Genomic DNA, 16,612 nt, shown 5'->3' on the forward strand with positions numbered 1-16,612 from the left:
TATAAATGACCACAAGGTCCTCTTAATGAATATCAATAGGTTTTCTTATAGAAGAACAATAGGTCTTCTCATAGAAGACCGATAGGTCTTCCTTCCTACGTCCTCTTACAGATGACCAATAGGTCCTCTTATAGAAGACCAATAGGTCTTCTCATTACAGATCAATAGGTCTTTTCAAAGAAGATAGAATATCAAATATTTTTTCTTATAGAACACCAATAGGGCATCTTACTGAAGACAAATATATCCTCTTATAGAAGACCAATAGGTTTTCTTAAAGAAGACCGAAAAACCTTTTTCTTATAGAAGTGTTCTCATAGAAGACCAACAGGTCTTGTCATGAAACACCATTATATCTTCCCATAAGAGACCAATAGGTCTTCCCATAGAAGACCAATAGGTGTTATCATAGAAGACCAATAGGTCTTCTCATAGAAGACCAATTGGTGTTCTCATGAAAAACCAATAGGTCTTCCCATAGAATACCAACAGGTGTTCTCATAGAAGACCAAGAGGTCTACCCATAGAAGACCAATATGTCTTCTCATAGAAGACCAATAGGTCTTCTCATAGGAGACCAATAGGTGTTCTTATAGAACACCAATAGGTCTTCTCATAGAAGACGAATACGTCTTCTCATGAAATACCAATAGGTCTTCCCATAAGAGACCAATAGGTTTTATCATAGAACACCAATAGGTCTTCTCATAGAACACCAATAGGTGTTCTCATAGAAGACCAATAGGTCTTCTCATAGAAGACCAATAGGTGTTCTCATAGAAGACCAATAGGTCTTCTCATAGAAGACCAATAGGTCTTCTCATAGAAGACCAATGGGTCTTCTCATAGAAGACCAATAGGTCTTCTCATAGAAGACCAATAGGTGTTCTCATAGAAGACCAATAGGTGTTCTCATAGAAGAGCAACAGGTCTTCTCATAGAAGACCAATAGGTCTTCTCATAGAAGACCAATAGGTGTTCTCATAGAAGAGCAACAGGTCTTCTCATAGAAGACCAATAGGTCTTCTCATAGAAGACCAATAGGTCTTCTCATAGAAGACCAATAGGTCTCCTCATAGAAGACCAATGGGTCTTCTCATAGAAGACCACTAGGTCTTCTCATAGAAGACCAATAGGTCTTCTCATAGAAGACCAATAGGTCTTCTCATAGAAGACCAATAGGTCTTCTTCTAGAAGACCAATAGGTCTTCTCATAGAAGACCAATAGGTCTTCTCATGCAAGAGCAATAGGTCTTCTCGTGAAAGACCAATAGGTCTTCCCATAAATAACCTTCTCATAGAAGACCAATAGGTCTCCTCATAGAAGACCAATGGGTCTTCTCATAGAAGACCAATAGGTCTTCTCATAGAAGACCAATAGGTGTTCTCATAGAAGACCAATAGGTGTTCTCATAGAAGACCAATAGGTGTTCTCATAGAAGACCAATAGGTCTTTTCATAGAAGACTAATAGGTCTCCTCATAGAAGACTAATACGTCTCCTCATAGAAGACCAATGGGTCTTCTCATGGGTCTTCTCATAGAAGACCAATAGGTCTTCTCATAGAAGACCAATAGGTCTTCTCATAGAAGACCAATAGGTCTTCTCATAGAAGACCAATAGGTCTTCTCATAGAATACCAATAGGTCTCCTCTTAGAAGTCCAATAGGTCTCCTCATAGAAGACTAATAGGTCTTCTCATAGAAGACCAATAGGTCTTCTCATGCAAGAGCAATAGGTCTTCTCGTGAAAGACCAATAGGTCTTCTCATAAATAACCAATGGGTCTTCTCATGAAAGACCAACAGGTCTTCTCATAGAAGACCAATAGGTCTTCTCATAGAACACCAATAGGTCTTCTCATAGAACACCAATAGGTCTTCTCATGAAAGACCAATAGGTCTTCTCTTATAGAAGACCAATAGGTTTTCTGATAGAAGACCAATAGGTCTTCTCATGAAAGACCAATAAGTCTTCTCATGAAATACCAATAGGTCTTCGCATAGATGACCAATAGGTCTTTTTATAGAAGACCAATAGGTCTTCTTATAGAAGACCAATAAATCTTCTCATGGAAGACCAATAGGTCTTCTCATAGAACATCAATAGGTTTTCTCATAGAAGACCAATAGAATGCAAATACTTTGGTCTTCTCATATAAGACCAATAACTCTTTCTATAGAAGACCAATAGGTCTTTGCATAGAAGAAATATCTATTCTCATAAAGGTCCAATAGGACTTCTCATAAGAGACAAATAGGTATTCTCATGAAGGACCAATAGGTCTTCCTATAAAAGACCAATAGGTCTTCCCATGAAAGACCAATAGGTATTCTCATAAGAAACCAATAGGTCTTTCTATAGAAGACCAATAGATAATACTCATAAGACACCATTAGGGCTTTCTATGGAAGTCCAATAAGTCTTTCTATAAAAGACCAATAGATCTTTGTATAGAATGGAAATACTTAGGTCTTTTCATTTAAGACCAATAAGTCTTTCTGTAGAAGACCAATAGGTCTTTCCATAGAAGGCAAATGTGTGTTCTCATAGGAGACAAATAAGTCTTCTCATGAAATACCAATAGGTCTTCTCATAGAATACCAATAGGTCTTCTCATAGATGACCAATAGGTCTTTTTATAGAAGACCAGTAGGTCTTCTCATAGAAGACCAATAGGTTTTCTCATAGAAGACCAATAGGTGTTCTCATGGAACACCAATAGGTCTTCTCATAGAAGACCAATAGGTGTTCTCATAGAACACCAATAGGTCTTCTCATAGAAGACCAATAGGTCTTCTCATTAAAGACCAATAAGTTTTCTCATGAAATACCAATAGGTCTTCTAATAGAATACCAATAGGTCTTTTCATAGATGACCAATACATAGGTCTTTTTATAGAAGACCAATAGGTCTTCTCATAGAAGACCAATAGATCTTCTCATGGATGACCAATAGGTCTTCTCATAGAACATCAATAAGTCTTCTTATAGAAGATCAATAGGTCTTCTCATAGAAGTCCAATAGGTTTTCTCATAGAATACCAATAGAATGCAAATACTTAGGTCTTCTCTTTTAAGACCAATAAGTCTTTCTGTAGAAGACCAATAGGTCTTTCCATAGAAGGCAAATATGTGTTCTCATAGGAGACAAATAGGTCTTCTCATGAAAGACCAATAGGTCTTCCCATAAAAGACCAATAAGTCTTCTCATTGGTCTTCTCATAAGAGATCAATAGTCTTTTATGAGATGACCTATTGGTTTTCTATGAGAAGACCTATTGGTCTTCTATGTGAAGAGCTATTGGTCTTTTATGAAAGTTTATATTTTTTCTATCGTTCAGAAAATTTCTTGACTTTGAATGAATTCATTAATTCTATTGACTAATTTTATAACTAATTACTTTGTTGTTGTAAACAACTTAAAAAACTTGTTTCGTTTATTTGCAAAACAAATACGGTTTCTGTCATAAAAGCACAACACATACGCTATGTGTATAAATAAATGTCAATGAATGACTAGCCCTCAATGAATCACTTATAACATAGCGCAAAAAATCTCTCAAAATCTACAGAGGGTTGGGGAATACAATTGAAATTCTTGCATGTGTCTTTCTATCTAATGCACATGTGAGTTAATGTATGAACCCAGCAAACCAATCGTACCGATATCGTAACGAAATCGGAACAAATTTCGGACGTTACGTCCGATATCTGATCCGAAATCGTAACGATATCTTAACGAAAGTTGTATGAAGTGGTTGACATAATTTCGGAACGAAATGTCGGAGCGATATCGTATCGATTTCGGTCAGAATTCGCAACGAAATCGGAAGAAAATCCTTGGGAAATTCGGAATTCGAATTTTTTCCTCCGAATTTTCGTACAGATTTCTGAACGATTTCGGAATAATGTCGTATGAAAATCTGAGGTACCTTCCGAACTTTCGTAAAGATTTCTGAACGATTTTGGAATAATTTCGTATGATTATCGAAGGAAAAAAATTTTCTCTGATGCCTCTTTTTTATTGATAAATTTTCTTTGTTATATTTTTTATTGGAAGATTATAATTTCAAAGATATCTAATGATTTTCACTGTTGTTATCATTTTGTAGTTATAGTAGAACAATGTAAATTTTGTATACGAATATGTTGAGTCTATCAGTTCTAGCTTGAATTATTATATGTTGCATTTATATTTAAAATATTTAAAAAATGTATATGCGAATTTTATAACGATCCATTTTGTTTTTCGACAACAAACTAAAATGTTGCTTGTTAGATATATACAAAAGGTGGTTTTTGTGCGATGGGAAATTTGTTTCCGACATATCGATCCGAATTCGTAACGAAATCGGAAGAAAAACATTAGCAAATTCGAAGGGAAATTTACTTCCGACATTTTCTCCGAAATCGGAACGAAATCTGTACGAATTCCCCTACGAAAAATCGTATAGAAATCGATACGAAATCTGAACGATTTTGCTTCCGAAATTGTTGCGATATGTCGGACATCAGACATTTGGTTTGCTGGGAACAAACAACACACATACACACACCATTATGCCAGACAAGTCTTAAGGCCCAATTGCACTTTTGCCATCCGGTTCGCCATTGTTCCAAATGCAGTCGTCAGTAGTTGCTCTACTATTTCCAATTTAAAGTTGGGAATTGGAATTGAGAGCAAGTAGAAAAAAAGAAACAACAAGAAAAACATATATGAAAAATGCAACAGCATTTTTTGTATACAATTGCTTGCTATTGCTTGTGGTGCTGCTGCTGTTTGTGGAGGTTTGTTTCTTAAGTCTTTTGTTTTGCTATTTTTATTCAACACCAGACTAGTTTTTTTAAATTAATTTTGAAAGATTTATTTTTTTCTTAGTGGTTACTTTAAAAATAGCTGTTTATGACCATTCGATATTTAAAAAAATGGAAAATTGGAATTTTGTATTAAAAATAATAAATTGTATTGACCAACAAATTATTTGAAATGATTCATAAGTCGGAATACAATTTAAGCAATACATTGTAAATGCAAAGGCCTAATTTATATTATTATTGGGTAGAAAATTAAATAGGTCAATATTATATCTATCATGAGGATATGTTCACAATAACTTACCTAGTCATTCAATATCATGGGTCTTCGATAATTATCTGTAAAAAATAAGAAGAAAATAGATTAATAATTTGTTAGAAAAGTTATAGAAATAACATAGCATCCATAATGGACACTTTACAGTTGAATCTGGTGGAAATATGGATTTCATCCACACAATTAAGGCATTAAGTCTATGAATCTGAAATAATATTAGAACTCTTACAGAGAAATTGTATTTAATGCACCGGCGATTGTACTTGGATACTACAATAGAGAAATTGTGGTCACACAGGCTCCCTGTGCCAACTCCCTGAGTATATCCCTGCCCAATAACGATTTTAAATGAGTTAGAAACCACTTGAAAACCACACAAGTAAAAAATGGTGCAAAATTTCACAATTATTTAAAGGGCCGTAATCTGACTTCAGGATGCTGGCAGTTTTCACTGAGAAGGCGCAGTTCATCAACTGGCGAATGTATTTGAAAATAAAAAAACCGCTTTAGAGAAAGTTCGACGGAGTGCAAATGGCTTTGACCAGGGGTTTGGAAAAAAATGTATACACCCCCATTATCCTCCAACGTTTACGGCATTTATAAAAGAAGGCTCGATTCTAGAAAAAAATATACGATTTGGAGGAAAAAAGTTATTTTTAAACAAAAATTCCTAAAAAGTCTCAAAAGTGTATGTACAGTTTTAAGTTTTAAGTTTCTCGGAGCTACATCCCAGCAAAAAAGTCCTCCCAAAATCATGGGTTTTGTAAGGGATTTTTGGCAGCCGTAACTACTCACAAACACTCTTTCTTCCCCATTATTTTTACAAGGGCATGTCGCACTCAGTTTGTAGTTATTTTTAACTAGTTATTCTGTGGCCACTAGAAGTTGAAAAGTAAGTTGAAAAAAAAAAAATTCTATTTTTAGAACAGTTGATGTGGAGAATTTGTTTTTAATTTCAACACACTTCTTACTTTCATTTTACTTTTTTTTATTTCGCTCGCTGTGCGAGTTGAACACACGAACCCTCTGATTTCTAGCCAAAGACACTACATACTATGCCACGCATACGAACATTAAGGGTTGCTTAAGAACTTAAATGTGCAGTGCACATGTGCAGCACGAACTGTTATTTTTTAATTAAAAAAACTCACGTGCCGACAGTGAGCGTTGAACACACAACCCTAGGATTTATAGTCGGACACACACTCACTGTGCCACCGTCCTCATTACTTAGTGAGGAGCAAAGTAAGTAGGGTTGCCTTGTAATTTTTTTAAGAAGTATTCCATTACTTTTCAGTTTACTTGTAATGGGAAAAGAAGCTTGTTTACATTACTTTGTAATGGGTTACGTAATGACTAATGGATCCGAATTTTTGGTGGGATGGGTTACGGCACGTGACGTTTAACTGATTAAGTAAACCCAGGGTTGGATAGATCATACGATCGGAGGAACAAATGTCGATTTGGAACATTATCTTTATACAGGGAAGGGTCAAACATATCACAAAAAGTTAGACATCACAAATCTTAAATTAGCTTCATTAAAGTACCAATAAAAAATGGCGATGAATGTGTATAAAAGCTTTGTGCGCTCAAAGATCGAATATAGCAGAACCACGACTGCGAATGCCCCGACATATGTGAACAAAACAATTGAACATCTTCAAAATGAAATGATCCGAAGATTCCTGGGAGTTACCACTACCACAACCATACATGTAAGATATGCGCTTGCTGGAGAGCTACCCCCAAGTATCGAGCTAAGATTTTGACGTCGAAGGAGATAATCAAAAATGCAATGATTAATGACAGGCTATATGATATTATAGCTAACAACCCGCTAGTAAAATCTAGCTATAGTGCAATATTCCACGAGTTTGACGACATCTTTAAAAAGATTAAAAAGAAAACATATGTAATTTCTTCAATCTACAACTATGAATTGAATTTCTATAAAATAAACAAGTATACGATCCTTGCAAAAAGGCGCTAGAGATTGCGATTAAAAACAGGTGTGACAAAGTTGTTATATTCACTGACAGCCTAAGGCTATAGGTCCTGTGAGCTCTGACAACTTCCTAATTGCGGAATGTCACAACTTACTGAAAATTTCGAGCATGGAAAGCTGTCATTTGGTGTGGATTCCGAGCGCCCATAGAAACATATCTGACCCCCAAAGAAGCCTTAAGACAAATTGTATACAAAGTAAAGAAAGAATGGAATGAAGAATTTGCACAAATATCAGAAACTAAAGGCAGATATTTTTATCAACACGTGGACAATGTCTTTAGAAAGCCATGGTTCTATAAAATGAACCTAAATGCCATAGAAACAAAACAGAATCATGGTAGGGCATACCTTTGATAAAGTGTACCTGCACCGAATTGAAGTATGTGATAATGATATATGTGATACTTGTTGTGTTCCGGAAGACGCGGAACACTGCATATTCAGATGCAAAAGATTTGCTAACATCAGATACAAATATCCAAATATTTTTTCTCAAAAACACAACCTAACGACCCTCCTTCTTATTAATGATGTCGTAAAATACAAGGAACTGTTATGCTTCATTAAGGAGGCGAAAATCAACCTGTGATTCCTTCCCTTAATCCGATCCCAATACTGTGATACACCTCTGTGATATTAGATATAAGACGTTTTTTAATATACATTTACTTATTAACTTTCTGATCCCTTTCACCTATTTGACCAACAAGATTTTGAACAAGTGGAAACTGTGGACGGACTTGCTATCTTTCGCTTTCGATTTTTGGAGAATCATTTCCTATTTGAGGACACCCAAACAGCACTGGATTTAAAGCAGTTTTTTTTTCGAATCACTTACTGCATACACACTTGAAATCTTCTCAACCAGGAGGTCGTAAGTCGGTTTATATTTATTAAAAATAAAAAGAAAAGTGCGATTGTTTATTTTTTAATCAGTCACTAATCTGTGCTTTCAACACCCCTAGCTGGTTTAGCAGCTTTCGTTTTGCTTCAATCAACAGTGTTTCTGAAACGCTGTTATCATCGTTTGGATTACGTCTTGGAATTAACTACCTTTTTGAAGACAACCTGGCTACGTGAATCGTAGGGTCGCCATCTTTTTTTCTCCCCAAGTCTCTGGGGTTCTACAAACAAACAAGGTACCAATAAAGGTACCGAACCGAATATTAATAATTGCTGAAATGTTAAAATCGTCTACAGGAATTCAATATTAATTTTTGATAAAAATTTGCTACGGATATATATATATTTTATTATATTAATTTTATATTTTCTAAATTTATTTCAAAAATAATATGGCATACTCTTGCCACACGTTTGTATGGCGTCAGTGATGTTGAGTAGAAACATCGAAGCACTCAAATGGCGAACCTGTTAAGCAGTTAACTTGTCGAAATTCACATGATGTGTAAAGGTGTAAGTAACGCCTTTCAGTTATTCCAAGAATGTGGATGGATATTCTACAGTAAACAAATTGAAAATATGAAATGAAATTACTTGTGAAAGTTAATAAATGTTTAAGCATACCACACACAAAAACGTATTTAAAATTCATAATTGACTGCATCGAAATGTGTGCTCAAAACAATGTGGAATGATGATGAATTGACAAGCATAAAACAAATCTTTACCTTTGGGTGGGGTCCATACATAAAAAAACTTGAATTATGTTTTAATTAATTTCTAAAATTATTGAGTTTTTTGTAGACTGCCGTTAGCTGTTAACTTATCAATCACAAGAATTTAAAGTTATTTTTTTTAAGAAAATGATTTCTTTTCTTCATTTAGCCGGTGTGTGAAAACATTAGAGGTTTTCAAACGTTGCCGATGATTTTTTGTTAAACTCGATCTAAGTTCAAGATTTTCGCTACGCTGATTAGGTTCAAACACTTACTATACCATTCATTGGAGCTTTTTTTAATTGTTTTTTTCTTTTCTGTTTTCTTGGAAATCATGATTTTTAATTGATTTAACCTACTCTCAACAGTAGACCAAAAAAAGAAACAAAATTAATGAATGAAAAATTTAATGGTGTGTATTTGAGTTGGGTTGAGATCAATTTAAACCAGAAGTTGTAGAAAACAAAAACTCAAATTAATAATTGTAAATTAATACGAATGCATCAACAAATCACCGCTTTTGTGTATGTTTTTGAGTTATTCGAACAACTCCCCATCTGCCCATGTGTTACATCGTCGTAATGAAGCGTAAAAGTGCATTTTTAGTGGAAACCTTTTAAGTGTTGATTGCTTCAGTCAAGTTTTAAATTAATTTCAAAACATTTATTTTGTTTTATGTGTACGCGAGACACTTGTTTATCTTGCTGTTGTTGTCTATTAATATTCGAAGTGAAATTCAATCAAGTGTTTTACGGAAACTTATGATTGATTAAATATCTTTAGTTAGGTATGTTGAGTGATAAGTTAACATAAATGCGTATCACGAATGTTGTAGATTTTGTGGGAAGAAATAGTTTATGCTAGAACAAATTAGCCGGTATATTTCAAGTAGATTGGCACCATTGTATTTGCTAAACCCTAGGGGATAGAAAATACCAAGCAACGCACAGTGTAAAATATGGGAAGCTCAACTCGAAAGAGAATTAATTAAAAATATGGGACGTTTAGTGGAACTTTGAAAGAACATAAAACTAATTAACTTTTATTGAATTCATTAGATAAGTAACCCACTGCAAATGACCCATACTGAGTTTGGAGATTTACTTAGCGAAACGACTTAAAAATGCACTTCAGAGTTGCACTTTTGATTCATACTATTTTTCTACGACTTACTTACTTACTTAGTTGGCCCATTACAGAACATTTGTTCTATAGACCGAACTAAGAAAAGATCTCCATTCCTCTCTGTTTTTCGCTTGACTTTTTTGAATACCGCGCCTTTTCATTTCTTCATCCACTTGTATGCTCCATCGAAGCTTAGGCCTGCCGATTCTGCGTGCACCGCCATGTGGCATGTATTCATACGCCTTCTTAGCGGGTTCATCATCGCTCATTCTCATGATATGGCCTAACCAACGCAATCGTTGCATCTCGAAACGTTTAACTATCGTGGTTCATACGACGTCGATATTCCCCGTCAACGCAAATCGGCCCGTAGATCTTTCGAAGAATTTTCCTCTCAAACACACCAAACACTGCCTTATCTGCTTGCGCAAGTACCCATGCTTCGGAGCCATACATTAGCACGGGTAGTATCAGCGTTGTGTATAGTGTTATTTTTGTTTGACGAGATGTGGCTTTGTTTTTAAATTGCTTACTTAAACCATAGTAGCATCTGTTGGCCAATACAATTCTTCTTCTTATTTCACAACTGATGTTGTTTGTTGTGTTTATGGCAGTGCCGAGGTAGACGAAGTCTTTAACTACCTCAAAATTGTAGGTAACAACTTCCACAGTTGGTCCGAGCTCTGTGGACGCTTTGCGCGTCGACACTATCAATTTGGTCTTTTCGCCGTTTACCGCCAGACCCACTTGCGCAGATTCTGCTTCGACCTTCCTAAAGGTATCAGTTACTTCCTTTACTGATCGTCCCATGATGTCTATGTCATCAGCATAAGCAAGTAGCATGTGGCTATTGGTGTAAATTGTGCCATTTCTTTTGACATTTGCATCTCGTATTACCTTTTCCAGCAAAATATTGAATAGGTCACACGAAAGGCTGTCTCCTTGTCTGAAACCTCTTTTGGTACAAAATTCTTCGGAGAGGTTCTTTCCAATTTTAACTGAGGACCAAGTATCAGTTAAAGTCATCTTACAAAGCCGGATGAGCTTTGCGGGGATACCAAATTCAGACAGTGCATGGAATACCTTTGATCGGAGGGGACTGTCGAATGCTGCTTTATAATCGACAAAAAGGTGATATGTGTCAATCTGCATCTCTTGGGTCTTCTCTAGGATTTGCCGCAGGGTAAATATCTGGTCAATGGTGGACTTGTCAGGTCTAAAGCCACATTGGTATAGTCCAATTATTTCGTTGACCATTGGCTTTAGTCGTTCGCACAATATCCCTGACACTACCTTATAGGCAATAGGGAGAAGACTTATGCCCCTATAGTTGGAGCATACAGTCTTATCTCCTTTCTTGTGGACGGGACATAGGATGCTGCCAGATGGTGCTAACTAGCTGATGCATACACCTTATCAGCGCGTCGCCTCCGGTTTTAAACAGCTCGGCTGGTAAGCCATCGGCTCCTGCTGCTTTATTATTCTTCAGCCGATTGATTGCTGTTTTTACCTCATCTTGGCCGGGCGGTATACATTCTATACCATCTTCTGGGATTGGATCTGCGGTATCATCGTCTTCGCTACTATTGGATACCAGCAGATTGGAAAAATGTTCCTTCCATATCCTGAGCACGCTATCTGTATCTGTTACCGTATTACCGTGCTGGTCTCTACAGGAGGATGTGCCTGTACCAAAGCCATCTGTTTGATGTTTCACTCTTTGGTAGAACTTTCGGGCTTCATTCTGACTCCTGTACATCTCGATTTTTTCACACTCCCGCTTTTTCATTTCTCTCTTTTTCTTGCGGAAAAGAAGTTTCTCTTCTATCCTTTTCTCCCGATATCTCTCTCGTGCGCTACGCGTTGCTACTGATTGTAAAGTAGCTCTGTATGCCGCATTTTTCTTTCGGTAGCAGCACGACACTCCTGGTCATACCATGAATTCCTTTGCGGAGGTCTCTGGAATCCAAGTATGGATTTTGCGGCTGTTTGCATGGAGTGGGCAATATTTTGCCATTGTGTTGTAATGTTATCGGGACAAGGAGTGCTCGCGTTAAGCAATTGGGCTAGTTGAGTGGAATATGCTGTGGCTATCTGTTGTGTTTGCAGCCTATCGCGTTGTGTCTGTTCGTGCTTTATTTGCAACGTTTAGACGGGTACGTACCTTTGCTGCAACAAGGTAGTGTTCCGAATCAATGTTTGCGCCTCGGAACGATCGTACATCCAACACGCTGGATGAATGTCTTCCATCTATCACAACATGATCAATTTGATTACTTGTTCTTTGATCTGGAGACAGCCAGGTGCCCTTATGAATATCGAGATGATTAAATCTGGTACTGCTAACTACCATGTTTTTTGCAGCTGCAAAGTCTATCAGCCTCATACCATTGTCAGATGTTTCACTGTGGAGACTGAATTTCCCGACTGTTGGGCCAAAGATATTTTCCTTTCCAATTTTGGCATTAAAATCGCCTAGAATGATTTTAATGTCATGGGCAGGGCAACGGTCATATGTTTCTTCTAAGCGCTAGTAAAATATATCTTTGGTCTGTTCGTCCTTTTCTTCAGTGGGAGCATGAGCGCAAATAAAGCTGATGTTGAAGAATTTAGCTTTTATTCGAATTGCAGCAAGTCTTTCATTCACTGGGGTGACGCTGGATACCAGATGTTTTAGTCTCCGACTAACTACGAATCCGCAACCAAACTCATGCTTTACGTCATGGCAGCTATAATACAGTGCGTCACCTTTAGGTGTTGTTGTGACGCCTTTCCCAATCCATCGTATTTCCTGTATGGCAGTAATATCGGCCTTGTACTTTTCAAGTACGTGTGCCAATGCGAAGACTGCACCTTCTCTATAAAGAGTGCGAACATTCCAGGTGCAGATTCGCAGATCATGGTCCTAAAAACGTTTGCGGGGTTCGTCAGCTTTAGAGGGGTTTGTTTTTCTTTTCTTTCGTTTTTTCATAGAAGGCTGTTTTTTCTAGGGGAGGGTTACTAACCCGACGCCCAAACCCAAGTTTTTAACGTTCTTATGGGTGAACGCGCGGAACATGTTAGTTCACTAACTTTAACGGATGTTAAAGGCAGTTCCCCAGGTGACACCACGGGGAGGTCAGTGTCCACTTGAGACGAAAGAGGGATCAAGATAAATCCTGGGCTTTGCCATGTTAAAGCCGGTCAGGACCGTTGCTTGGTATCTTCCATCCCCTACGTCACCCTACGACTTACGTTAACAATTGTTGTGTGAAGAGGTTTTTTTATTCGCTCAAAATTTACAATTGCACAAAAAGCAATTAAAAATTTTAAATTTTAAAATATCTCAAATGGGGGACCTGTTACGTGGGGCTAAAAAACGTGAAGCTCGTATAGAGCTTATCTATCTACTATGAACAAAAAATGCCAAAATACTCGTACAACCAAATAGGTTGGAAAATCTGTCCGGAACCTTTAAAATTTGTATGTCCTATTGGCCAGACTTGTTCAATGGCGCTATAACAAAACGTGAACCCATATAGAAAATATTTTGTACATAAGTTTGCCGCAAAATCGGTTAAAAATTAATCTAAAACGTAAAAACGGCGGCATTAGCGCTAGAGGAAACCGCGAGTCTATATGGTCCATATTGAGCCCCAAACTACCCACTAATATAAGAAACATTTTTGCAAAATTTTAGAAACCTACGCTCTTTATATTGAAAGTTATTAGTAGTTTCGCTAAAGTGCTCATATTTCGCACTGTGCAACGGTCATAGTAGGCATTAACATGGCAAAGTTTTGGACCTATTATGCGAACTCTTCGCCGTGATGTTGTCTTCTCTGAAGGGCTGATGTTGAATGTGAACACATCTTAACGTCAAGTTTTGTATACCCTCCACCATAAGATGGAGGGTACAATTATCTTTGTCCAACTGTTGGTAACACATCGAAATATTTGTCGGAGACCTATGAAGTATATATGAGTAAAAGTCAAAAAAAATGTAATATTGATGAAGCCACGGTTTGCCCTATCATAATACGCGAAATATTACAGTGTACCACGAAATATGACCATAGTTGGACAGAACGAAGTTATAGTGGTTGTTTCATATCAAAACTGCCTGAAGGAGCATTCCAATACTTTTGTGATGTACAAGAGAGTGCTTAATTATTGTGTTGGCTACAATTTTGGTCTTTGTGTTGGATCGCAAATCTCAATGGTTTGGCTGTTATATGCCAAAATATCCAAAAAACGTCAACAAAAAACTTCAAGTCAAAATCGGGAGGCTCGATTTTCACCGTATACATAAGGTCCAGTGGACTTTTTGCTCAGTTCAATTCCAGGAATCAGAAACGCGAAGGGCCCATTAAGGTTTTTCCTTCCACACAAATCGCCCCGGCCTAATAAACATACAATAAAACCTCCACTTTTATTTTCTGCACGCTAGATCTGTATTTTTTCCCACTGTGCGCTGTTGAGTGCATATTGATTCATTGCTACTGCGATGGTAGGGGAAGACCGTAGGTGTTGTTGTATGTATGTGGTGCTTGTCACGTTACAAACCGTGGCCATAGTGAGGTTAGGACAGTAATTAATCTGTAGAAAAACAACTAGGCAGCAGGAGCTGATGGGCTGCCTGCCGTACTGTCTCCTTTTTTGTGCACTGCATATAGTAGTCTCAGTCTGCTCGGCCAGAAGGAGACAAACCAAGTCTCCGATTGAAAAACCATGTTGAAGATAATATCAGAAAACATGGCATAGAAAGTTGCAGAAGTGAATTAGAAGATCGGCTTGCTTTTAAATATACTCTTAGTTGGGCTTATGAACAAAACGTTCAATGTAATAAATAAAAAAATATCATATACATAAAGTATAAATCTTGAATAGCACAATTAAAACTCGGTATACCTGTTTCCCTTAAGAACAATGATCCATTAACCCCGTCTTGTGTAAAAATATGCCAATCATGAAATAGTTTTATTTTTATTCAAAAAATATACACACCCATATTCTGGCTTAATTTCCTTAACTAAAATTTCGCACTTAACAATTTTATGATGGGAATATAAGAAAAAATGAGAATAAACATAAAAACAAAGCAACAAGTGGAACCATTATTTGAATGAGTCTACTTCTTTCGAGTATAAAATTTAAAAAAAAGGAATTTCCATTTCTTACAGAATCACAAAAGTTATTGTTTAAGACCGCCATAAAAACAGCAATTCTAAAAAAATCTGAATGACTAAGAAACAAGTGCTAATAAAATTCACAAATAAAAAAAATATATGACAAAAAATATTTGGATTAGTCACAGTCACACAGTAAAATGAAAATAATACCAAGAAGATGCAAAATCAACCTGTTGTAGATTTTTTTCATTTTATCTAAAGAATTAATTAATTTTATTAACAATTTTCATAAACGATTTTAAGCTATCAATATAATTTATAAGCCTATAAGAACACTAGTCTACATACATATATTCAAGGTCATGCTCAAAACTCGTTTCTAAAATACGATATTTTTAAAAACAACGAAAACCACAAATACGACATTTCACAGAAAACAATAGGAAGCATAAATCAAAATTTAATTTGACTATGGAAATTAATATTGAACATCCAATGGAATTTATAATTCATATTTCAACAGTAAACAGTTTCCTTATTTGTAGACACCGGATTTTGCACATTTATCAAAAATTCAAATAGAAAAATATTGATATTTTTATACGAATTTGAATATGATTTGCCATATTTTTACTTAATTTATTAAAATATGAACAAATTAGAAAAAAAAAATTCAAAATGATCCAAAAATATCGTATTTTTCTATTCGAATTTTTGAAAAATATGCAAAATCCAATGCCTATTTATTTGTTAGTCTATCTATCACCAACAGATACAGATTTGGAAACTACATATGCGAATTATTTACAATAAAAAAATAAATAAATGTATTTGTATCCTTGTGTTTTATAAACGAATTTTAAAAATACGTACAAATAACTGGGATGATATAAATATTAGGTAACAAACACAGTTCCCAGAAAACTTCAAGTTTTTTTCATACCCGTCACTTTAGTATGGAGGGTATATTAACTATGTTTTTCCGTTTGTAACGCATTGAAATAACCATTTGCGACCCTATAAAGTACATATATTCTTGATCAGGATAAAATTCTGAGTCGATCTATGAATGTCCGTCCGCCCGCTTGTGGTAATCACTCTAGCATCCACAACAATAGATATAGGAAGATGCGTCTTTTGTATGCAGGCAAGTCAAGTTCGATGATGGGCTATATCGAACTAGCCGTAATTTGACATTTGAGGTTCTCAGTAGCCATGAAACTTCTTCACCAAAAATCGTCCTTGTTTTGGTATAGCTCCCACATAACGGTACCTCCCGATTTTCGGTATTTTGAGAATTTAACTATATTTTCTAACCGTACTAGCTGTAATTTGACATTTGAGGTTCTCAGTGGCCACGAAAATTATCCACCAAAAATCGTCAATATATATAGATGTTTTGGTATAGCCCTCATATAACGGTACCTCCCGATTTTGCGAATTATAAGAATTTTACCTATATTTTTTAACCGTACTAGCTGTAATTTGACATTTGAGGATATCAGTGGCCACGAAACTTATCCACCAAAAATCGTCAATATATGTAGATGTTTTGGTATAGCCCCCATATAACAGTACCTCCCGATTTTCGGTATTTTGAGGATTTTAGCTGAAATTTTTAACCGAATTAGCTGTAATTTGACATTTGAGGTT

At 36.1% G+C, this 16,612-nt stretch overlaps 1 protein-coding gene across 3 annotated transcripts in view; it reads right to left on the reverse strand.

Annotated features, from left to right (window-relative positions):
• The window catches only part of LOC141388784 (ATP-binding cassette sub-family G member 8), a 143,620-nt gene that overhangs the window by 84,274 nt on the left and 42,734 nt on the right, over positions 1-16,612 (reverse strand). For all 3 annotated transcript variants that reach the window (XM_073959108.1, XM_073959107.1, XM_073959109.1), the window contains exon 3: positions 5,122-5,156. In XM_073959108.1, the coding sequence (XP_073815209.1) occupies positions 5,122-5,129 (8 nt within the window). In that variant the 5' untranslated portion in view covers positions 5,130-5,156. The remainder of the gene's footprint in view (positions 1-5,121; positions 5,157-16,612) is intronic.

This window comes from Musca autumnalis, unplaced genomic scaffold, assembly GCF_047663935.1.
Source record: "Musca autumnalis isolate F117 unplaced genomic scaffold, ASM4766393v1 scaffold_1, whole genome shotgun sequence".
NCBI classification, from domain to species: domain Eukaryota; kingdom Metazoa; phylum Arthropoda; class Insecta; order Diptera; family Muscidae; genus Musca; species Musca autumnalis.